This window comes from Gavia stellata, chromosome 27 (assembly GCF_030936135.1).
Source record: "Gavia stellata isolate bGavSte3 chromosome 27, bGavSte3.hap2, whole genome shotgun sequence".
Lineage (NCBI taxonomy): Eukaryota > Metazoa > Chordata > Aves > Gaviiformes > Gaviidae > Gavia > Gavia stellata.
In genome coordinates, this window is record NC_082620.1 from 6888246 (window position 1) to 6911348 (window position 23103).

At 54.1% G+C, this 23103-nt stretch overlaps 1 protein-coding gene across 1 annotated transcript; it reads right to left on the reverse strand.

Annotated features, from left to right (window-relative positions):
- Positions 1-16288, reverse strand: TMEM240 (transmembrane protein 240). Its single transcript, XM_059830082.1, has 4 exons — positions 16232-16288; positions 15910-16016; positions 3636-3844; positions 1-452 (listed from the first exon to the last, which is right to left on the reverse strand). Exons 1-4 carry the CDS (start codon positions 16286-16288, stop codon positions 304-306), a joined length of 522 nt encoding a protein of 173 aa, XP_059686065.1. The 3' UTR covers positions 1-303.
- Positions 16289-23103: the final 6815 nt, after the last annotated feature.

The following is a 23103-nucleotide window of genomic DNA, read 5'->3' on the forward strand; positions in this document are numbered from 1 at the left end:
GCCAGGAAAAGGGGGTTGAAAGTATAATGCAAATCTCTTTTCTCTTTTTTGTTTGTCTGCTTTTTACATATATACACAAGTCTGACAATAAAATGTGGAACACAGTGCAATGTCTTGGCTGCGTAGCATCCAGGACTGGCTTAGTTGTGCATCGTGGTGTGCCACAGGGACACACAGGATGGATAAGTAAAATTGTGTCCTCGGCTGGCTTCCACAGAGGAGCAAACGAGTAGCTGTTCCCCTGGAAGAAGAGCAAAGTCCTCTTTAAAACCTCGCTGCAGTCTCTGGAGGGGAAGGCATTCCTCAGAGGTGCCGTGGGCTAGGGTGCCCATTATGGTACAGCTTCTGTTTGATGTGCACCATGTTGCCAGTCGCCTCCTCGTACTGCCTGTGATGACGTTTTCTGAACTCCTTTAAGTTACAAAATTTTGGAATCCAAGACCAGGAATTGTCTGGAAGGCAGAAAGGAGAAGGAAGACGAGATATTAGAGGAATGGTGAGACCCATGTTCTCCTGCCTTGCCTAGCCCTGTTCCTGGCCTGCCCCACAGAAATCAGGCACTGGTTGTGGCCTTGGCAAGGCCACCCCGAGGCGTCCCGTCAGCCTTGGTCCCCAGCTGGGCTTCATGCCTTGGCTGTAGCCGCAGCACTGCCCACTCCTCTCCCAGACTTGCAACAGCCCGTGCCCTGAACACCATCAGGATGCCCACCCCTCCGACGCGACCCCGAGCGGGCAGCGGAACGCACCCCGGTTGTGCCCGCTGCAGGAGAGGCCCCGGCGGGCTGCACCGGCCCATCACGGCTGGGCGAGCTCTTCTAACCCCAGCTTTCTGCTCTTGGCAGGCACCAACGCCCTGTGATGAGCCCTATCCTCCAGCCCTCCTTCTGCCTTACTCACACGCCGACGGTCGGGCTAACAGCGGTTCAGCAAAGGCCCTATCCTCACGCTCCGCTAACCTCGGTAGCTAGCAGGGAGCCGCTCTGGGGACCAAGCTGCCCGGGAACCAGCAGCACACGTATCTTCCCTGTTCGATCCTGGCTCTTTTCTTCTGCCTTCTGAAACATTGGCCGCTTCCACGCAGCGCCAGCACAAGCCGCTTTCTGCCCCCCAGCCAGTGCGGGCTGGGCAGCCTCATTTCTTTATCCAGTGCTGCAGCTCTCAGCCCATGAACCTTTCCCTGCAGCGATGTTTCAGCTGCCGTCCAGTTTCATGAGAGCTTTGGGTCATTCCACCCAGCAATACACATAGCCCAACCCCACAAAGGAGAATTTGAAAGTCCCAGGGAACGATAGATTGTATAAAGTCGAACTATTGCAACTAGCACGAGGTGGTATGTGACTGCTCTGACCGGCCCTGCAGCTACTGTGAAGCGCAACCTGATGTCTGAGTTCCCGTAGAATATTTTCTATTTTAAGAACTCCCTTCCATCAGGAAGGAGCCATAGGTTATTCTAATAGACCAAAATTTAAGCTGATCAGGCCACAACGTGACATTGAGTCATTGCTTAGTGGTACTCGTGTACTTCAGGGAGGGCTCTACATTCTGTACCAGTACGGTATTTTGTATTACTGTATTGTATACCCCTCACACTCACAGCCACCATTTCTTTAGAAGGGAATTTCAGCTTAGGTACTCCTTCAACAAAGCAATAGGTATCCTTTCTGCTTATTGCCTTTAAAATGCCTAGGTTTGCATAGCTGATTTGAATGACTAGGAAATACCTAAAAGCTCAACGTTCATTATTTTGCTCCAAATTAATTCCCCAGTGATTTTGCAGCCTGCCTTTAGGGAAATGTACTCAGCATAGCACACAAGCACACTGTATTCTCTTCGGACAGAACAGTCCAAGACATGTAAAAACCTTTACTGGAAAGAGACATCATGCCCCATTGCACAGTGTACACTGGAAACCTCACCTACAGATTCGAGGAGGAGGGATTCCAGGGTCTCTTCTACCACACGTTTGATTGTGAGGACACAGGGTTGTTACCAGAGCAGGAACGGGGCAAGCACACAGCGGTGGAACAACCAGCCTGGGTTAAGAGCAGGCTGGTCCCATGTGGCTGGTGCGACGGCACTAAGAGACGATGTCTCAGGCCGGGGGGGTATCAGCCTTCTGCCCCAGGAAAGGGGCACTGCCAAGGGGATTGCTAAGGGAAGAAAAGGCTGGGTACAAAGTAATGCTGCATTCTTTTTCTGAAAAGGTGTATCTGCACAGTATAACGCACCATTGGCCAAGTCCTTCTTAAAGCCTTGGAACATGCATACACAGGGAGGAAAAAAAAAAGGAAAGAAAAAAGGTCGTTCAGCTTAAATACTAAATTAATTGCTAGCATTACCCTTAATTACTAAAATCAAAAATCTATACAGCAGCCGTTCACAAGAAGGCAGGTTAGACGGCGATAGCATGCCTGTAGCTCACCGCTCCACAAGGAAAGGCAACAGCTCGGAAGAACAATACTGCTGTACTCAGGACAGCGTCTCGCCCAAGGATAGCTCTTGCCAGCCCTGCTGACTTCATGATGAGCTCAGAGCCACAGGTGCTCTGATCAGAACCAGGTGTCACGGCCTCAAGATTGGCTCCGTACCTTAGATCTCGCTGGAAACTCTGACAATTAGCCTTCTGCTTGGGAAACGACAGCAGCACAGCCTCAAGAGAGTCCTGATTCAGAAACTGCTCAAGCAGGCTGCTGGGCATTTGGGAAGACTAATGAGAAACTAATATCCTTTTGATCTGAGTTTTTAGAAAGAGATAGTCCACTTCCCTAATTAGAATTTCTTACAGGTTTACAGATAAATCTTTCTCTTGCTCTGACTTGTAATTTAACAGACACCATCAGTCAGAGTTAGGGAGACTGAGATTTGCAGGTACACTGTTATGGAATGTCAAGTCTTCACTATATTAATAGTTTTTTCTGTCTTTTTTCCCCTCCAACAGTTAAAATCCATGGGATGTCCATGCTGAGAGAGTAAAGAGGGGCAGAGAGGGCCCCTGAAGGAGCGTCTGTTGGTCATTCTCGGGATGTTTGTTCAGGATGCTAAGCTAACTGGTCCAAAGACTAACTAGTATGGCTAAGACTTTTCCCTGTGGGGCTAATGTCACTGCTGAAAAAAAATTGACACATCTGGAACAGCAACGAGGATGGGGAAACCTCAGCTGATGCATCCCTGACACAACACACAGATGTCTGTCATTGTCATCACATTGTCGCAAGTTTATACAAACAACAAGGGGCTGCACTCCATAAGCATGTGCCCGACTGCAAATCACATGCACAGAAAAATCCAGATTTCAGGTAAGTTTTGTCTGGCCTGAAAATATTCTGCCCACATGTGCAGACATACAACCACCATCTGCCAGCCTGCCTACGGGTAAACACGGTGCTTTCCAGCAAACACCCCGTCGCACCAGCACGTGCTTTACACTCGGCAAAGCCGAGCCCTCAAGGCTAGGCTCCGCGGCTGGCTGTTTCCTCAGGAACATTCCTGCTTGTGTGAGGAGGGCTGGGATATGGCTGGTCAAATCCTCACGGAACAGATGCTGCAGGACTGTCGACATCCTCCCTCTCCACCAGCCTCAGAGGGGAGGGCAAGGGGTTGAGGACAGGGAAGGGAGCCCATGAGGCTGCACTTACCATACCGTCGGCTAGTTCTCCAGGCTCGCACTGCGTAATGGAGAACCCCATCCATCCACACCAGAAACCAGCTTATACAAAAGCCCAGCAAAAGTCCCAGCATCAGATCAATCTCTTGCTTGGTTACATTGTCAGTCACAAAGTAATTCTCCGAGGAGTCCACCACTGACTGATCCCCATCATATGGAATAACATAATGGACATGATGCCTGTTGCAGGGAACAGAAACAGGGAAAAGCATCAGTGGAGAAGAGCAGAGTACGTTTTCCACCCAGCGCCTGCTCTTGTGGCCAGCGCTGGTTTAACACCATTCCTCTGAGCTTCCACCAACATCCCCGGGAGCAGAAGTGCTGTCTTGGCTTTTTGTGCTTATGTCAGCAGAGGAATTGGCAGAGAGCGAGGCAGAAAAGTATAGAAACCTGAACCCATGCCTGGAACTCGTGTCGCATTCCTGACACAGGCTCTCTGTGCCTAAGTGTGTCGCCTGTAAAACGGAAGATAATATTAAGGACAGCATGAGCTTGGAGTGGTCCCCCCGCCCCGAGACGTAAAGGGCACTGCTGCGTTCGTGTTCGCAGGCAGAGGTCAATACCGCTTTGCTCCCGTGAGTACACACAGTCTGAGAGTGCAGCCGTGTAGCCCTGCAAGTGCAATCATCACACACTGCCTCACAGGAGTTAGAAAAGTCCTCTGCTCTGCAGCACCGCCGGTGCTAGCGGCGTGGTGGCACTTCTCCAGAGGTGTGCTGCTTTGCTTAATGTCCCATCTCTCAGAGGAAAATGAGGATCATATCGTTCACGTGTTAGAGCAGAGCACGTTTACAGCCATGGAGGAAGTACTTGAAAGCACGCCTTGAATTCACCCTCGGAGAGCCGACGGCAGCGACCCTGCAGCCTAGCACTCCTGCAAAAGTCACGCAAGCTCTAAGACCCTCTCAGGTTCTCTTACTGCATGACTGGAGTGGCTTGGGATGTGGGGTCTCCCTCACTCTCCTCGAGGAACAGGCAGCGATTACTGCCTGAAGCAGACAGCAAGGAATCTCTCTCCGCACAGCAGCCACCGGCAAGTGTCCCCTTAGTGCCCCGAATGCCGCCTGGGGTGAAGGGCAGCTGCGGCTGAATCTCACAGCTCCCTCCTCAGGAAGGTCTCCCAGCCTGACCCTGCGGGGTGCAGGATCTGCCAGCACCCTGCCTCCCTCCCCATCCCACCGTTCGTCACTGGCTGGGGACACGGCCAGTCTCCGAAAACAAAGCCATCAGCTTAGTGCTGTCCCCAAACAGCACAGCACAGAAGCGCAGCAGACGCCCTGCCCGCCAACACGCCCAGCAGCGGGCGGCAGGGAGGGCGGCCGTGCCACGGACTGCCGGTCTCCTTAGAGGGAAAGCATGGACTCTGGAGCTCTCAGAGACTTACGTCTCTCCCGGGGGTTCTGGAGAGGCTGGCCCCATGCCTCATGCCAGAAGGGCTGCTGCGTTCATCTGTGCAGCGAGACGATGGAGACCAAGCTTGGGATGATGCTGAACAGCTTGAAAGGCCCTGATTAACTTGGGAAAAGCAGGAGAATGGCAGGGATGGAACGAGGGAGTTGTAGAGTAGAAAAAACAAGACAGGTCTGTGGAGGCTGAATGGGAGGGGATCAGCTGTGACAGGTGAGCACGTGGGATAGGAGGATCCCAGCTGACGGCGGATGCAGGATGCAAAGCAAAACTGGAAGCGAGCTGCTCTGGAGCTTCTGCATCTGCTTTAAATGGCTCTTAACATTCCCTGAGAGCAGCCAGGAGCCATGAGGCTGCCCAGGCTCTGTGCTTAGCCATCCTGCCTGCTCCCACTGCCTGCTGTAGAGGCAGGCACTGCTCGGGCAGGTGCTGCCACTGCTGCCAGGGAGCCCCGGAATGGGAGCCAGCCACGCTGAGGTGCGCTCAGCAGCCCCACGTGCCTGCCAGCGCTGCTAAGGTTGCATGCATCAGACCACCGCAATAGTCCTGGCACTGCAGCATAGATGCATCACCGGTGGTCCCAGCTCAAGGCCAGGGCACGGCTGCATGGGCTCTCCCCAGCATTGCCCACCGCCCCCCCCACCAGCATCACCTACACTCACGTCACTCCCGCATCCATGGACCCAGCCCTGCTCCCGCATGCAGGAGAGGAGGCAATCGCTGGAGACCTCTGAATATGCATGAGGTGCAGGTTGCTCAATAATCACGCCTGAGAAACGTCCAAATATTTACACAAACAAACCTCCACTCAAAGGAACCTCCTGAAAACAGCCCTAATCTCAGCAATGACTTAATGGAGGCCACCTGCGCCGGAGGCACCAGCTCCCGGCAGATCAAGGCACGTAGGGCTGGGGTACAACCCAGCGCCATGGCATGTGGGGGGTGGAAAAGGCCGTGCTGATGGGAAGCCCATCTAGCCACGCTGCTGCTGCCTGGTACTGCTCCCCATCTGCATTCAGCAAAGGCCCCAGTACCGGGAACCCGACTGGGGCAGCAGCAGAAAGGAGATGCATCCAGGCCAGCTCTGATGGCAGCTCGAAGTGACCTCAGGGGCTCAGGGCAGGCCCTGCTCATGCCTCCTCTTGCTGGTTGGTTTCTAACCAGAGATTCTTTTCCCCCTCATTTGGCTAGGGAAAATCTAGGGTGCAGAGGGTGTGTGAGGGAGGGCTCCCAAAAAGGGAGCTCTTCTTCATGAATGGGAGGGCTCCCACTGATTTCATTAACACAGCCAAGCAGCTTTGCAGCAGGGGACAAGGCAAGCCGCACACATACCTCCCATGTGCATGCCTTCCCCGGGCACTGCCAGGGATACCTGGCAGGTCCTTAACTGACTCCCTTTTGCTTCTTGCAGTACAGAAACAGCCTAAGGGCTGAGTCCACAGACACCTCCAGAAACCTAGACTCCTTGAAATGATCAAGAACTCGAGTCCCTCAGCAGGAGCTGGTATCTATCGCCTCTGCGTCGTCGTGTCACAACCCACAGGGTTATCTAAAGCCTCCCCATGCAGAGCATCACTAACACACAGCCATCGCTGGGGCTGAGAGAAGCAAAACTTCCCAGACGCGTCAAGGACAGACCCATTCCCAGGCAGTGAGTGCAGACCTCTCTCCACACATGAGGTGCTTTTCGCAGGGGGTCTCTGCCCCGTACCAGAGAGAGTCCTGGAGCACACTCCTCCCACTGCCAAACTTCCCCCGGTACGCAGGAGCAGGGACGTGCCGGTAGCACGTGCATATGTGTGCGTGCACACACGCGCGCGTGCAGCACGGCCAGCACTTCAGTAACACGGGACACGGCACTCTCCTCCCGTGCTTCACAAGAGGTTTTTCCTACCACACAGTCTGCTTTCTTCACAGCTCCTGTTCTCTGCTTGCAGGGCATTGAGGGAAGGGACACAGTCACCTCTTCCCTGCCTTGTCCCTCTCCTCAGTGCAGGCTGACTCTGCAGACTGCAGTGGGATCTCCTCCAGCTCTCCTAGCTGCCTTGGGTCATCACCGGGCTGAACACCACCTTGGGGGCAGCAGTAAGGGCCTGACCCTCCTTTTGTCTTTGCAGCTCCCTTTCCACGTGCAGCAGACTGTCCCCAAAGCCCGGTGATTTCAGAGTCCAGACTCAGAGGTGAAGTCCCTGATTCTGTCCTGTAGCTTCCGTAAAATCACAGAATCACAGGTTGAGGTTGGAAAAGACCTCTGGAGGTCACCTGGTCCACCCCCCTGCTCAAGCAGGGCCACCCAGAGCCAGTTGCCCAGGACCATGTTCATGCGGCATTTAAATATCGCCACGGAGGGAGACCACAACCTCTCTCAGCAACCTGTCCCAATGCTCAGCCACCCTCACAGTGAAAAAGTGTTTCCTGATGTTCAAGCAGAACCTCCTGTGATTCAGTTTGTGCCCGTGGCCTCTGGTCCTGTCGCTGGGCACCACGGCAAAGAGCCTGGCTCTGCCTTCTTTACGCCCTCCCTTCACGTATTTATATACATTGATAAGATCCCCCCTGAGCCTTCTCTTCTCCAGGCTCCACAGCACAAGATCATTTAGATCTAGAGGCTGCAGATGGAGTGGGGCAGACAGAAAGACAACATAACCAGCTCTGGGGTGCAACTGAACCTGGCAACAACTATTTGCAATACAACCTCTCTAATGTGACTACACCAACATCTCCACGTACCCATGAGCCAAAGGTGCATCTCAGCCAGACAACAGAGGGACGAATCACAGGATCACAGACTCACTAAGGTTGGAAAAGACCTGCAAGATCATCAAGTCCAACCATCAACTAACACCACCATGCCCACTAAACCATGTCCCACAATGCCTCATCCACAGCTCCAGGAAAGGATGGCTGGTTGACCCTTTCTCGCTGCTCGTGTGTGGGCTGGGGCTGGGCACACAAAGCGACCATTGGCTTCCAGCATGTGGAAGGGATTCAGTCCTCACAGTATCCCTGTGCCAGCCCTTTGGCTGTACAGCCTGAAGTGCTGTGGGACAGTCGTGGCCAGGGGAGAAGGGAGTATGTCCTGTTGTATGGTGAGCCACCAAGAAGTCTAAAGGCAATTCATGGGAGGCAAAAGTCAACAGAGAGCAAAAACTTTGACCTATCTGGATTTGGCAACTTAATTTTCCAAGTATCGGAAATCAAAACTCGATCCCGGGTGCAAATTTCCTTCAAAAGAAAAGCCTCCTGTCACTAAGGCACCCCAGGAAAGCACATGAGGTCCTGCACTGCCACCTTCCAGGCAGCTTTTGGGAACCCTGAGTTACCAGAGGAGCTCTACGCAGTGGAGGTGCCAGCACTAGGTTTCCACTCTGCAGAGTCTTCTGGAAAGGGTTTAGCAAGGCTCAGGGAAGACGAATTTTTCCTTCTAGTGCAACAGTTGGGAGATCTGGACTGCAGGAATTTTTATGCTTTGTTTTGGCTTAACAGGATTGAGTGGTGCCACTGAGATGGGGAGAACAGGGAGAGACCCCCAGAAGTTTTCTGTTGCAGCTCAAGTCCTTGGGAATGGATGTTACAGGAGTGATTCAGAGGCACTGGCACATCAGCACAGCGCGTTATTAATAGTGTGCAAAGGTCCAGGGTCCCCACCGCATACCAAGGGAATTGGAAACTGGAACATGGCCTGGATGGCTCTGGGGGCTGGATCCAGTGAGGGAAGGTATCACCTCTAAGCTGAGCATAATGCGGGTGCAGCAAGCCACCACCAGCTCCACGCCAGCGCACTTCCAGGGCTGGGGACCAGGTTCTGGCAGGGCAGCTCCTCAGAGCAAACGCTTTTGGCCAAACCTTGTTTTCAGAAACGTGGCCGTCCAGGGGCTGACGTAACCCTCAAGCCAGTGCCTGTTTCACCAACCAAAGACCTTTGAGAAGAGATGAAAATCTCCTTCAGCCTTGCATCACCTTAGCCAGCAGTCAGACGACCGACGTGGGTGTGAGGGCTTTGGGGCTCACAGCACCCTCAGCTGTGAGAGAGCTGTCACAAAGTACACATGGTCCTCAGAAGGTAAACCCATGCCCTGACCGTGTTTCTTTACAAGAAAAAGATGCACCAAATAACCTGAGGGCCAATTCCTGGGCAGTTCAAGCTGGTATCAGTTGTCACAACAGATCCGTCCCAAATTATTCCTACTAGGTTAAACATGCGCCACCTCCCTTCATGTGCCATGCGCTTTCGGCCCCGCCAAACAGCCACGCTCACCCTTCATGTGGTGGAGCGTCCGCAGGAAGCAGATGTAATCGTAGGAAAAGATATGTGACCACGCTTCAGGCCAGAAACACCCTCAAAAGCAGGAGGGGCTGGCGAGAGGCAGCAGCCGCTCCCCTGAAGCAAGTGAGAGAGTGGGTCTGCTGAGCCGTCCCCAGCTAGACAGCACCTGGCTCAGGTGAGAAGCTGAAGCTGCCGGACAAAGGAAGCACGGTGCTGGCGTCTGCGCATGTGTGCTTGAGCTGTAGCATCCCTGTCCCCTTTCCCAGTCCTTTTGACGAAGGGGGAAGACCTCCTCTCCTCCCTCCCAGGGCAAGCAGCGCAGCAGAGCCCTGGCCAGCACAGCTGGGAAGTTTCACTACAGAGCTGCCCAAAGCGCTATTGTCCCTTCCAGTGACCTTGCGTGTGTGCTGGCTGCTGCAGCCAAAGCACAGCACGGGAGCCTTTAAAAAAGCGCCACAGATCTGTCATTTTAAATGCAAAGAGCCCATCGCTGCCTCTACACTTTCCACTTCCCCCTTCCGCCCGGGATGTCGGCACGCTGATGCTCTGGCTCAGCTTGGCTCCCTCCTGGGCAGGTGTCCGTCTCAGTCGGTAGCAGACATGTCGCATCTCCCAGGCGCATGTTGCAGCTGGGCTGACCCATTCCCCATCGCCAGCTGCAGCAGGATTTGGGGGAACATGGCTTACCCTGCCTTGCCGGCCAGCCCCCGGGCACAGCCACCTCGGCATGCCCTACAGCGGGGCTGAAGGCAGAGCTAGAGGGAGGCAAAGAGCCGCCCTGTTCCGCATCCCTCTCTGACCTTGCAGCCTCTCCCAAACGTGCCAAACAGCCCAGCGCCTCTCGGAGCTGTTGCCAGCAAAGCCAGTCTGCAGACCAGTGTGGCTGGCACCACTGCCCAGGCAAAAAGGTCTCCCTGGGACCCTTCGCACCGTAGCAGCTACCAGAAGCCCAAGAAAGGCTTGGTGGTCTCCAGCACTAGGCAATGAGCACTCCCAGCCTCCCAGCACATCCGCAGAGGATCTGGGGAGAGAAATGGCTTTTCCAGAGTGGCTGGGAAAGGAGGAAACAGAGCAAAAATGTACTCTCTGTGTACCTCCCGACAGCCTGGGACAAGCATTGGGCTGTCGCTCCCCTGAGTGTGGAGGGCAGCGTTTGGCCCCTCGCGGACAGAGCCCGGTGAGCAGCATTATTCGAACCCATGCTGCCACAAGACAACGCTGCTCCAGCTCCGCCGGCCATCCTCCCCGGTCACTGGTGCTGCCAGTGACCCCAGCATCAGCGCAGAGCCCCAGGCAGCAGCCACCTCACGCATTTCCACCCTGTGCCCAGCCACTCTCCTAGGAAGCAGCCCATTGCACTGCAGGGTCTCCACGCACACCAGGTCCAGCATAGCCTTGCCCTGAGACTTTCCCTCCTGGATCAGAGCCTAGCAAGAGCAGGGCTGAAGTATCCCTTGAGCAGGAAAAGCTGACTTGAGGGTTGGCCCGGTCCCTGGCTCTGCTGCTTGGTATTGGCATTCGGGTAAGGCTGACACTCCTCTCGGTCCTTTCTAACCGCACTCACAGGGAGAGACTTTGCCTGGAAGGGAAAGACTCACCCAAGGTCACTCAGAAGGTCAGTGCCAAGGAGAATACATGCCAGAACTCCTGAGGTCCCTGTCCTTTCCCAGACAGGGAACTTCCAAGCCCCCCAGGCTGTTTTGATGGGTCCTTGCTCCGTGTAGGTGTCATCTGTTCTCTCCAACTCACCCTGCCTCCACGGACGCCCTTTGGTGTTTTTCCTTTGCATGACATCACCCAGTTCCTGATCTGCTGCCAGCTCTCTGCTTCCAGAGAGGACCCTTTACTGGCTGGGACAGAGGCACTCGGGCTGGGGCAGTGCTACACTTCTGCAGCCCTCCATAGCTCTGCCCTCTCCCGGGAATAGGTGCATCCCAAGGAGGTAGGACCCGAGGGGCTGGGCTGTCTGCATGCAAGCAGGTCCCAACACAGTGATTTGAACAGCCTGAGCATCTCCACATGCTGAGGTGCTGAGAGTGCCACGCTCCCCCAGGGATCTGCTCCAGCGGGCACATTCCTGCAGGGCATCAACAGGAGCCAGCAGGAATGTAACTGTGGCTGTCACCCCTTCTTCCTCCAGCGAGAAGGCAGACGTTAAGAGAGGAACAGTCCCTGTCATACCGGGCATGTCTGTGCAGGCTCAGTATCAGCACCGGGTGCCAGGACCAGCCCTGTCTCTCTGCTGATGTTCTCACTCCATGCACCATCGCTACACCAGCTTCCCTTCCCAAGCAACTGGCAGGACTGTTTTCCCACTAAACAGCTGTAGATGCACTTTGAGTGGCCTCAGGGGTTCTGGCACCTTTGCCTCCTTGGCTCTAGCAGGGCAGCCGGGCAGGAAAGCACCAGTCCCGCCTAACAGCGACATCCCACCTGCACAGATGAGTACATCTGCTCCCACAGCGCAGAGGACACAACCCATCTCAGCTCTCAGAGCAGGACTGCTCCTATGGCAAAGGCACTGTCCAGCCCAGGCTCACTCAAACCGAAAAGAGTGGCTCGGCGGACGTCACCACTTCACGGACCGCAAATACGCATCAGCCTTGACCATCTGTTTCTTGGCACCGGGCGGGAGAGAAGGGCAGCTTGCGTGTGCCGCTCCAGACAGCATTGCCTCCCAGCACCACACAGCCATGGGGTCCAGCCCCAGGCAGTCGCTGAAGACTCGGCACAGCACAGCCTCCACAAGCACCTTCTCAGTCCTCCTGTGTCCAGCAAGAGGCCACAACTCCCTTCCGACACCACGGACCTGAAAAGCACCTGCCAGAGCCCAACACAGCGAGGTCACTCTTGCCTCAACAAATTGCTACCTTGCTTCTGGCATAAAGCGATGAGCAACAGCTTCAGCCTCAAACAGCCCCCGTGACCCTGACCCCACAGGGATGTGCGCAGCGAGGGTGGGGATCAGCCCTCACACCGCCGAGTGCCCAGCGGTCAGCAGCGCCTGAAGATGGGGCTGGTTTTCTTCCCCAAATGTCTTGACCCCAGTGACTCTCCCCAGTCACCGCTAACACACCGAGTGCTTAGGAACATGGGAAAAAACCAAAGTACAGTCCCCAGCTGCAGGAAATAAGGCCCGCTCTATGAGGCAAGGGTTGGCAGAGGGCATTTCAGGAAGAAGTGGGCAGGGTGCCATAAGCTAGCACCCCTTTTCACTTGTCCCAGGACCTTCTTGCTGGCCCAGTACCCCCTGGAGAGGAGAACAGGCAGAGTCAGGGAAAGACACATCGCTGCCCACGAGGAGAGACCCCAGCCACAGCTCCCGTGCAACCTGAAGAGCTCTTTGAGGAGTCAGCCAGAAGAGCCTGCCCTGCCGGCCGTGCACCCAGGAGGCTCTGAGGAGCCTGGAGCCACCAAAATGTGGGCAGAGCCTGGGGCACCCCTGGGCACGGCTCACGCTGCTGCCTGCCAGCCTCCCACCGGAGACCAGCACTGGAGGGAGACTGGCCGTGCCCCAGCCGCCCCTCCCCGGGGAGCAGAAGGTGTGGGCAGAAAGCAGTGAAACACAGCCAGGCCCTATCCCGCTGCCCAGCGAGCGGAGATCCGGGCTGCAGAGGCACTAAGGATGCACATCTGCCTCTGCCCCCCCGCCGCTGCGGTCTGAGCCAGGAGCCGAACGCCCCGGGCTGCCTGCAGCCTTCCCGGTCTTCTGGCTGGGAAGGACACGCTGGCATCGAAGAGCGGCAGGGACAGCCAAGGGCTGAACTCGGCTTTTTCCCTGGAGCCTTGCAGGGATGAGGTGGGACAGAGGCCTGGGAGGGGCAGAGCGCGGAGCCCCAGATCCCACGGCACGCCTGGCTACAGCTGGCACCTGAGACAGGCACAGTCGGCCCTCGCTGCCCACAGCCGCCACCAGCGAGGCAGCGGTTCCCAGCCCCTCACACGGACATAAGCTCCGTGCGGATTCTGATCCCTCCTGGAGAGCACGTCCTGCTGGATGCCCAAGGCCAGGTACTGACAGTCCAGCCCGGGGTGCTTAGACATGGTAGACCGTCCCTGGGGAAGGGGTCCGCTCTGACACCGTGAGGAAGGATACAACCAGGATAGGAGAGTGGAAGAAAAACACTTCTGAATGAATTAGTTGGTGTGACTGACACTACAACCTAGGCTGGGGCAGGAGGGAAAAACAGTAATTGCAGCAGCTCCGCCTGCTGAACATCAATCTTCGTTTATTCCAATTCCTCCTTCCCTTCCATTTCTGCAACATTTACTCATTTTCCCCATTCCTCCCTGCAACACACTGAACTGCAGCCGGTTCCCTCCTCCAAGGACTCCCTTTGGCTACTGGCAAATGACGAGTCCTTTATCAAGCCCCGGTACCCCTGTTCGCAACGTGCTCCAGGATGCATCCTTGCCTAGCCCAAGGCAGAATTGCTTGTGGCTCATGCTATGTGCACCGAAGGCCTGCACTCAGAGCACTTGGACAGCTGACAAAAAGGACAAGGCACATTCAGCATCACCCCTTTTACATCAGAGAACTCGGAACTCGGAACATCGGCGGTGAGAGCTCACAGAGGGCGGGTGAGGATCCCAGACCACACCTGCGCATGAGGCCACACCAAGTCCCATAGTACAGGGGTGCTTCGTGCAAGTGTCTCCTACATCAGCGCGTGAACACGTCGAAACCGACGCCCATGCACAACAAGAGCCCATGCCCAGGGGCAGAGACCGGTATGCGATTTCTGTTGGCACGAGCCATTGCTTCTACACACCTAAGGCAACTGGTAAACATCCACTTTTTGCCTCCTCTCAGATTCATGCTTGACAATTTGGAAGCTGTTTTGTGCACTTTCTAAGAAACGACCTAACTATGTCTGGGGAGAGTGCCATGGCTAATTTATCTGCCTCAACAGCATCTCTGCAGACATACAGTTAGAGGAGAGAGGAGGGCCCCTGCCACCTTCTCAGGCTTGGGCAGAAGGGACACCCTGCCAACAACACCAGTGAGACCTGACGCTCCTCAGTCACTCCAGACGATGTTCAAGTCTACTACCAGCAGCCAATTTTCACCACCACTGAACACAGCTGTGACAAGTAAAAAGAAAAATTGGTTGAAGAGGCAGAGGAAAACTCTTAAACTAGTGAAAAACATCAAGAAGACTCCAAAAAACTACCTAAGAAAAAGCCAATCCCTGCCAAAAGAAGTCGAAGACACTGTGGACGTCTCTTGTCCCCAGTCTTCCCAATTGACCTTAACACAGAGGTGCCCAAGGTGTTTAGGGTCTGCTCACTAGATCACTCAGGGCCTGGCTGCACTTGGCCCTGGAGGTGCTGCTCGCACCTTCTCTGCTGTTCCGCCACAGGAGCCTGAGGAGGAACCGTGGGGAGAAAGGTACCGATCACCTTCGGTGCATGAAGCAGCGTGGAAGGGCAAAGCAGTTTCCCTGCATTAAGCTATGCACATCCCAGTTTCGGCTTAGCTTCCACACCGGGGACACCGGAGGGATGTGACGCCTGGGAGACAGGATGCAGCTGGTTCCAGAGGCGGCTCGAAGAGGAGTAAAGCTCAATCTCAACGTTGGATGTGGCAGGGGAGGGCTCCCCCAGCATGTCCTTTAGCTGGCACAGCCTCATGCTGCTTCGCTCCCCCACAGACAAGAAACTCTCCAGCAGGCAGCGAGTAACCAGGCACAGGAGGGGAGGAGGCCTCTGCGAGCGCAGGGTACGGGTCGCCGACAACAGTCCCACAGAGAAGAGAGAAATGCACCTCCCCAAAACTCAGTCCCTGGGCTCTAACACAGAGAGCAGCCAAAGCCCAGGCACCAGCTGGGCACCTCAGCGGTCACACACGACACAAGCAGCGCTGCGTTGTTTAGGAGAATGAAGCATTGCCGAACGGCCATGGAGAGAGGTAGGGATTTGTCCAGTCATAAACTTGCACACAGCGAAGGCATTGCTCTTGGCATAGAACCCCCCCGACGCCCCGCTTGCTGAACGCTCCACAAAAGCTCAGATCAGCTACATCAATGTGCTCTGTCCAGCACCATTACAACTCTCGGGAGAAAAGCCATAGAGAATTAAAAGCTGATCAAAGCTTACAAAGCCTCAAAGTGACACTGTCCTCGACAGCAACACTCCTTCCTGGACACAGATCCTCGGGGTTCTCCAAAGCCCGTTCCGTTTAAGCCACACAACCACCAACTGCAACACCCAGACCAGGAACACACCGAGAAACAACACAGCCCAGTGACAACAAAGGCAAAATGACAAGCGTTCAGATGAAAGTTACTCACTTTCCCAGGGCTCGCAGATGCATATGCACAAGCATGCACACAAAGGAAAATGGAGTTCCAGGCCCACAGAAAACTCTCCTTCGGAAAAACAAAAAAACCCCAAACCCCTGTGTTCATGCAGGAGCTGCTGAGGAAGGTGAGACACAGCCAGAATGCCAAAATGGTAGTCCAGCCAGCAGCACCCTGCTGCTGGCCGTCACCTCACTGTGCCTTTCCACCGAGACGGGGTGGGAAGGGGCTGGGGGGCAGCTGAGAGGGAGCTTATGCAGGTAACTTACCTTCCACAGTTGCAGTGACAAACTCGGTCTTCCCCTCTCAGATGCGGTAGGATGTAATTGTGAAATCTGTCCAACAACGCATTCATGTCCATCAAGCAAGCTATTGCCTGTAAGAGCCCATAACCAAGGCATCTGGTCAACTCTGGATGATGGAATAAAACATTGACTCCAGTTTGATTGCCAGAGACTGAAGCGGTCATAAAGAAAAGAGTCTTTGGGGCGCACACACATGCACACACACGCACACACACGGAGGTGCACAGGCTGAGGGACAGTGCGGGGAGGGGGGGTGGAGGGGAGGGAAATAAGCAAAATCTCTTACCATGACGATAGAGGCGCCCAGGATCATGAAAATCATGGTGTTTGCATTCATGGACATCAATGGGGGATTGCCAGCGGTCGGGTCCGTCCGCCCCCAGCCCGCGGAGAGCGAGCGGCGGCCGCGCTATTCCGCAGAGCTCAGCCCGGGGCGCATCGCGCTCAGCGCCCGCACGCTGCGGTGCGGCGGGGGGCGGCGGGGCGGCGGGGGGCCCCCCGCGCGCGCACCCGCCCTCCCCCGTGCCGGGGATGCCTCGGGCTCCCTCGCCCTGCCCGTTTTAGTGTTTTATTCTTCTAGGACAAATGTGACAGGTAAAAAAAAAAATAATAAAAAATAAAAATAAAAAATAAAAAATAAAAATCGATCTGCGCCCCCCGCGCCCGGCCTCTCCCCGGCCTCAGCCCGGGGAGGTGCGCCACGTCTCCGGGAGCGGGCACACGCCGCCACAAGCACAGCCCTTCATGCAGCAACTGGAAAGCGAGCCAGCCAAAACCGGGGGGGGCCGGGGGGGAGGAGGCAGGCTGCAAAATCCACCCAGTCCGGGGGAGCCTCATTGCATCCTCTTCCCCGACCCTCCTCAAAATCACCCCCCCCGATCGGTGCCGAAAAAAACCACCCCAAACCCCAAACCGCCCCCCCAAAAAGCCGCCCCCCCCCCCCCGCCCCGGCTCGGGGCCGCGTGTCCCCGCTGCTCGGCTCCGCGCTGGAAGCCCCCGGCCCAGCCCCTCCCGGGCCCCGGCGGCTCCGCACGGGGGAGGGACGCGGGATGCAGCGGGGAGACGCGCCCGGGCAGGGCCGGCCGCCCCCTCCCCACCCCGGGCATTTACCTACGTGGGGCGGCGCGGCTCCGGGAGCGGCTCATCGCGGGCGGCGGCGGCGGCTCTGCGGGCCGGCCCCGGCGGGGCTTCCCCCGCCTCGCAGCCGCACGCCTCTCCCGAGCGGAGCCCCGGCAGCGGCGCTCGGCCGCCTTCGGCGTCCCACACGCCATCCTCACCCCGCCCTCCCTCCCTCCCTCCCGCCCGGGGTCGGCCCCGTCCTCCCGGCGCCCCCCGCCCCGCGCTCGGCCGCAGCCGGGACCCCCCGCCGCGGGCGGAGCGCGGGGGTCCGGGCAGGGGCGGGACGGGACGGGACGGGACGGGACGGGACGGGAGCCCCGGGCTCCGCCGCGCCGCCTCCCGCTTCGCGCCGGGAGAGCCGCGGCCCCGCGGCGGGGGCTCGCAGCCCTCTGCCCCGGGTCGGCCTGGGTGCTGCCGGGTGCTGCTCGCCCCCGTCCCGGGGAAAGTGCCTGAAGGGGCACCCGAGCAAGGCCGTGGGCGCCCAGCCCTTCTCTGAGCGCGCTGGCAGCAGAGCTGGCAGCAATTCCCACCCCTGCCAAGCCTCTCCCCTGGCCTTGGCCCCCTAAGAAAAGCCGGGGTGACCCGCTCACTTCTGCCACACAAGTAAAATCACCCCGTACAGCTTTGTCCCGCCTTATCAAACCTGAAATCTAAGGTCCGAGCAAAAGGTCGTGCTCCAGCTTCTCCCACCGTTTTATTTCACCACGCAAATACTTGGTCAGTCCAACTCAGGCCACGCTTAGGAGCGTCTGGGAAAAATAAAACAAGTGACCAGCCAATAACTTCTCGCTTGCTTGCCCGTTCGTTGTGCTTTTTAATGCAAACCGTGCAATCTGGGTGAAGAGAAGATATTACAGCCACCACGTGGGAAATGCGTGGTAGCACATAGCCCGATGGCTGCTACGTCGTGTCGTGCAGTGCTTTCACCTCCCAGTCCTCAGCCTTCCTCAAGGTTAGCTTCACCTTGCTGGAACCCAAGTAGCATTTATTTTTCAGGCTTCTCAGCGCCATCAAAGTAGAGTTTGCTCATTCGGGGTTTTGCGTTCCGGCATATTTGTTTTCCTTCTGTTCCTCAGGCCACAATCAGCCTCCTTATGTAATAACTTGTGTTATATAAACTCCATTCTTCAAGGAACAGTCATTAACCTACTACTGGGTATGAAAATACCAAAATACTGTCACACAATTAAAATCACTAAATGGTGTCCTCAAATTAGAGCACAGATTACACTGCAGTTTTTTTTTTTTTAATGAAACCACACCCACGAAACATTTGACAAGCCAGGCACTTCACGCAAAAGAGCAGCAAGGCTGGGAAGGTGCCTCTCGCCGCAGTCCTGCCCAGCCCATCAGGGTTCCCTCCCGAACAGCCCTCTGTCCTGAGCTGCTTTCGCTTCTTCTTGAGCTAGGAGGTGGCTTCTGCCATCTACATGCAGACCTCAGTAAGAATAGCACAGAGATAATGCAGCTAGTTACTCTGCTAGTTGTAGAAAACATGTATTTTTAAAGTAACAGCCCAATAAAATCACAGGAGACAACAGACAATCTGCAGACAAGTCTCAAGGAATTTTGTGTAACTGAAGGTTTCCCTGCCCGTCAGCCGACGTTTCCGACCTCCCAGCCATCCCCACAAACCAGGCGGGCTCAGCTCTCAGCTGCGCTCGAGGCGCTGAGGAAAGATTTTGTCACTGCCTCGGGCATAAGCCGGGTTTCTCAGCACAGCTCTGGAGGAGCCGTCTTCCCTTCTTGTCCTTTTGGAGCAAAAGCCCTGGCTGAATGGGGATTCCCATCAGAACACAGCACTGTTCTGATCGTTTTGTTCTGCGTACGCTGCAGTCCTGGTTGCACCTCGTGCCCTTTACCTCCCGCCTTTGGCTACAGGGCAGTCTAGCTGCCTGGCAGTCAACAAACTTCAGCCCAGTCCCGGGCAAAATGGTGCCAGCACACAGGTTAGTGCAAGAATCCGTTCTTGCACCCACTGGCACTGCCCAGAGTACAGGATTCACTAAATCTGACAGGCTCCCAGGGCTGCAAATGTGGATAGCAGCCATGAAATCATCACGGTCTTTATTAAATCCAGTCGCCACGCAGAACATTTGAGTCGACGGTCTTCTGTGGCACTGAATTACATTAGAAATTCCTTCTTCTCTGTCCACATCATCCTCCTTCAGCTGGCAGGAGTACCAAGCGGCATCCACAATTCTGCAGCCAGGAACATCTCACGCTCGCTGTACTGCAGCGTGTCAGTCAAACAGGTTTCCTCATCGTTCTTGCTGGCCCATTTTCAACATGTCCAGACTTGGCTGGACCCTGCCAAGCTTGTCCTGTCGCATCCTCTCGACCCCACTACATCTAGGTTTGCTCCCTAGCCCTGGTACAGACTCTTACTGAGCTTTTCAAGAAGCAGCTCTTCACAGCAAGCCGTGGTGGAAACGAGGAGTTCTGCACAGCCGTGGCAGGGATCAGACTGGAGACGAACCCGGGCCGACAAAGGGACCGCCCGTTCTTGCAGAAACAAACCGAGAGCAACACTTCTGTCCCGCTCGGTGCTAGCGCACTTTGAACTCTTGGCTGCTCGCAGCCCGAGTAGCTGGAGACCCAAGAACAACGGGAGGCCGTGCACGGTGTTCAGCCAGTCTGGCCTTTCGTCGGCACGTCCGGGGGAAATAAGGCCACAAAGAGTTTCTCCAGGGGTGTCCATCCAACGAAGAGAGGCAGCAGGGACTGACTGTATTTGAGCAAAGTGACATCACACTTGTATGAGTGAAGACTGCCTTTTTAATGCAGGTGCTAACAGATGCTCAGACAGTTGCGGGTTGCCACCACAATAGTTTACAATGGGTTTGTTAAACTTCTTCCTAATCACTTTAACATTGCTAGAAGTAAGCTGCTCCTTTTTGAAAAGGAACATCCACACTACCTCTGGCTCCTGCTCAGCCTCAGGCTGTACTGTCACCACCACCCTCAGGCAGACAAGGCCGTAGCCCGCATTACGAGATCTCAAGGCCGTAGCCCGCATTACGAGATCTCAGGGGCATCGGCCCTACCCCTCATCACGCGACCACCGCCTTGTCCTTCCTTTTAAGCCAACCCCGCTGCATGACCTGGTACTGTCACCCAGCCTCCTCTAGTTCTCAGCTCTCGAGGGCATACAGTGAACGTACCCTTCCCTCCTTATTAAATACCTTTTAAACCCCAGCAATACTGGCTAAGATGATAAAAAAAGACCAGAGACCTCAGTATGGGAACCACCTCAGACTTTTTCTGCCCTGTGAGTACGCAGCCCCAGGTAGGAGTATTATCACAAGCCACGTTCGCTGGCACTGACTCCCTCTACTTTCCTCCTGAAGGCAGCACAGACCTCAGCTGGTGTTCCGCAGTGCTCACACAAGTGGGAAGTTAGAGAAGAGTCTAAGAACGACCAGAGCTAGCAATTATCTCCTTTTTCCTTTTTATTTTTTTCTCTTCCAGAAGAACCCACTCAGCTGTCCTATACCCTCCCTATGCTCCACCGGCTGTTTTTTATCCCCCTTTTCTTTTCACAGTTCCTGTGTTGGTACAAGCGTTTGTGTTTGTCTTTATGAATACCTTCTCCTAAGCTCCTACATTTATGAGAAATAAAAGTTGAAGCAGGATAATCTGCCTAGCAACAAATTCATGAGGCTGCTGCATTGGGGAAATGTAGCTAGGATCATTGATCCTTGCACAGTCAGATCCAGCAGTGTTGGAACCTAGGGAAAAATGCTCTTTTCCACCATATGCAGTCTGATTGCATTACCTGCATTACTTTGTGTACTGAGGCTGATAGGCAAGAGGAGGAAGCCAGCAAGCAGAGAACTTCAGGGATAAGACAGCAGCAGTGCGGCGGGGAGAAAAGGCATTGCTCTTTAATCACCAGTTTTTATTTACATAAGCCTACTCGAAAGACATGCCGACGTTTCTGACAGAAAGAAGAACATTCATGAATGTTATGAAGGTCTTAAGCAAGACAAGAAACACAGAAAACAGACACAAAAATCAAAAGTGACTTGTGTGGAAGAAAAACAGACTGCAAACCAGAAGTGAACAGGGCTCTACTGCTCTGTGCCTTACGGATAGGATCTGCAGAGGGCTGAGATGCGAGAGATGGAAACCTCAAAAAGTCCGTGGGAAAGATCTGCCCACGCAGCAAATAGCATCAACTTCATGGCAGCAAGAGAGCAAAAACCTTATAAATGTACTTCAGTAGATACTATTCTTTAACTGATGTGGCCTTTCATAGAAAGTAAAAAAAGTGAGAGAAATGCTGACAAAACACAATCACTGCACATGGAAAGGGGGAGACCCTCCTCTGGGAGGAACCTGCATTTTAAAGGCACCTTTGCTGGCCTTATGGAAACTGGGAGAACAGCCTAGATACCTGAAAACTCTCATTTCCAGCAGAAATCTCCCATCACAGCCAAATTCTGAATACTCGCAGTCTCTGTTCACAAGGTGTCAACCCTTCTTTGCTTTCCTTCATTGAACAGGAAGGCGGCCAACTACAGGACTTAAAAAGAAACAGACCATCTTTCAGCACTGATATTCATCAACAGGAGAAGTATCCATGTACCTGCAAGGCCGGGAAGAGCACACCATCATCATATATATGCCATCCCACTCTTAAAAGACAAATACATTATTTTTCCCAATGCCTTTAAACCGAAGCGTCTCTTGAAATTTCTTCTTGACACACAAAATAACTTTGACCTTGTGTTTAGCCAGAGTTTGTTTTATACCTACCTATGTATTTGTGTGTGTGTGTATAAATACACGTATCTCTCAAACAAGACCAGGACCCCACAAAATTCCAGTATAAACTGAGCTTCATTGTGGATTTCAATGCAAATGAAGCATATGGAGACAAAGTAACTATATAAATGCATAATTTTTTTTTAGTAACCTGAAAGTTAAATGAGAAGCAATGATGTGTCAGAGTAAGAACAGCTTTAGCTGAAGAACGAGTTTTGCTCACAGAAATGTGAATACTTGGAACTGGACGGTGGACCATCTGGAATACTTGCCTGTCCACCCAGGTCAGTCATCCATCCATCCATCCAGTCAAACATCCTTCTGCACACTGGTAAATAAACAAATGACAAGCTCCCGGTGTTGCTTTTACTTATGAACAGGATGTTTAGGACGGACAGAACAATTCTGTAACATCCTGTGTGCCGTGTCATGTTTTTAGACCAAGGCTTCTCATTTCAGTCGGAGAGAGGCAGCGAACTGAAGCTCCTCTAAGGAATCCATACTTCGCACTGCAGCAACCAGAATTCTCTGCCAGTTATGCACATGAAAAGTGTAAACTTTATGAAATAAAAAGGACACTTCTGTAAATCTCCACATACACACAAAAGACAGGTTAAAGCATCCTGTTTGGGTTTCTACTGCCTTTCTGTAAAATAACAACAAAGAGCTCTGTTTAGGTTGAATTAAGTTGAAAGTAAACATTTTCAAACACTCTCCGAGTTTCACCTTGCCACAGAGGAGACTTCAGTACTGATACTGTATAGGGAAGGAAAACTCTGCTCAAAATACTCAGTACCATGTTTGCTTGAAATGCCTTTTTAAAGAGATCAACTAAAGCAGTTCAGTCCTTACAGAATCATCTTCTTCCTTTGGCTGTAAATATCCCCATGGTAACAAGCGATGGTATCAGACAGACAAATGAGCAGAAGCAGAGGAGGCTGAATGAAATCCTTCAAAAACAGAGTCTCCAGAAACAAAATGGGACAGGACAAGCCAATTGGAAAGCATACACTCTGCACACCTTATCACAACGGCTGCTTGAACTCCCCATCCCCTAATTGCTCTGATCTATTCACTCATTCTCCACAAAATTCTTGCTTTAAGTATTTTTAACAGACAAGAAAAACAGCACAGGTAATTCAGGGATATTAAACATTCCTGGGACCCGAGTATGATGCAATGACCCATTTGGACACCATCCAGGACACAGATGGAGCTGGCAGAGGTCTAAGTTTTCCCACAAGGCAGCTGAAACCACAGCCAACCCCC

Bases quoted from the DNA above. Each gene is read 5' to 3' on its own strand.
- TMEM240 (XM_059830082.1), bottom strand. From the start codon at position 16,288: ATGTCCATGAATGCAAACACCATGATTTTCATGATCCTGGGCGCCTCT. The intron at 3,845-15,909 runs GTAAGTTACCTG...TCCCTGCAACAG, and splicing joins TGTCACTGCAACTGTGGAAG to GCATCATGTCCATTATGTTA. The intron at 453-3,635 runs GTAAGTGCAGCC...TCTGCCTTCCAG, and splicing joins GAGAACTAGCCGACGGTATG to ACAATTCCTGGTCTTGGATT.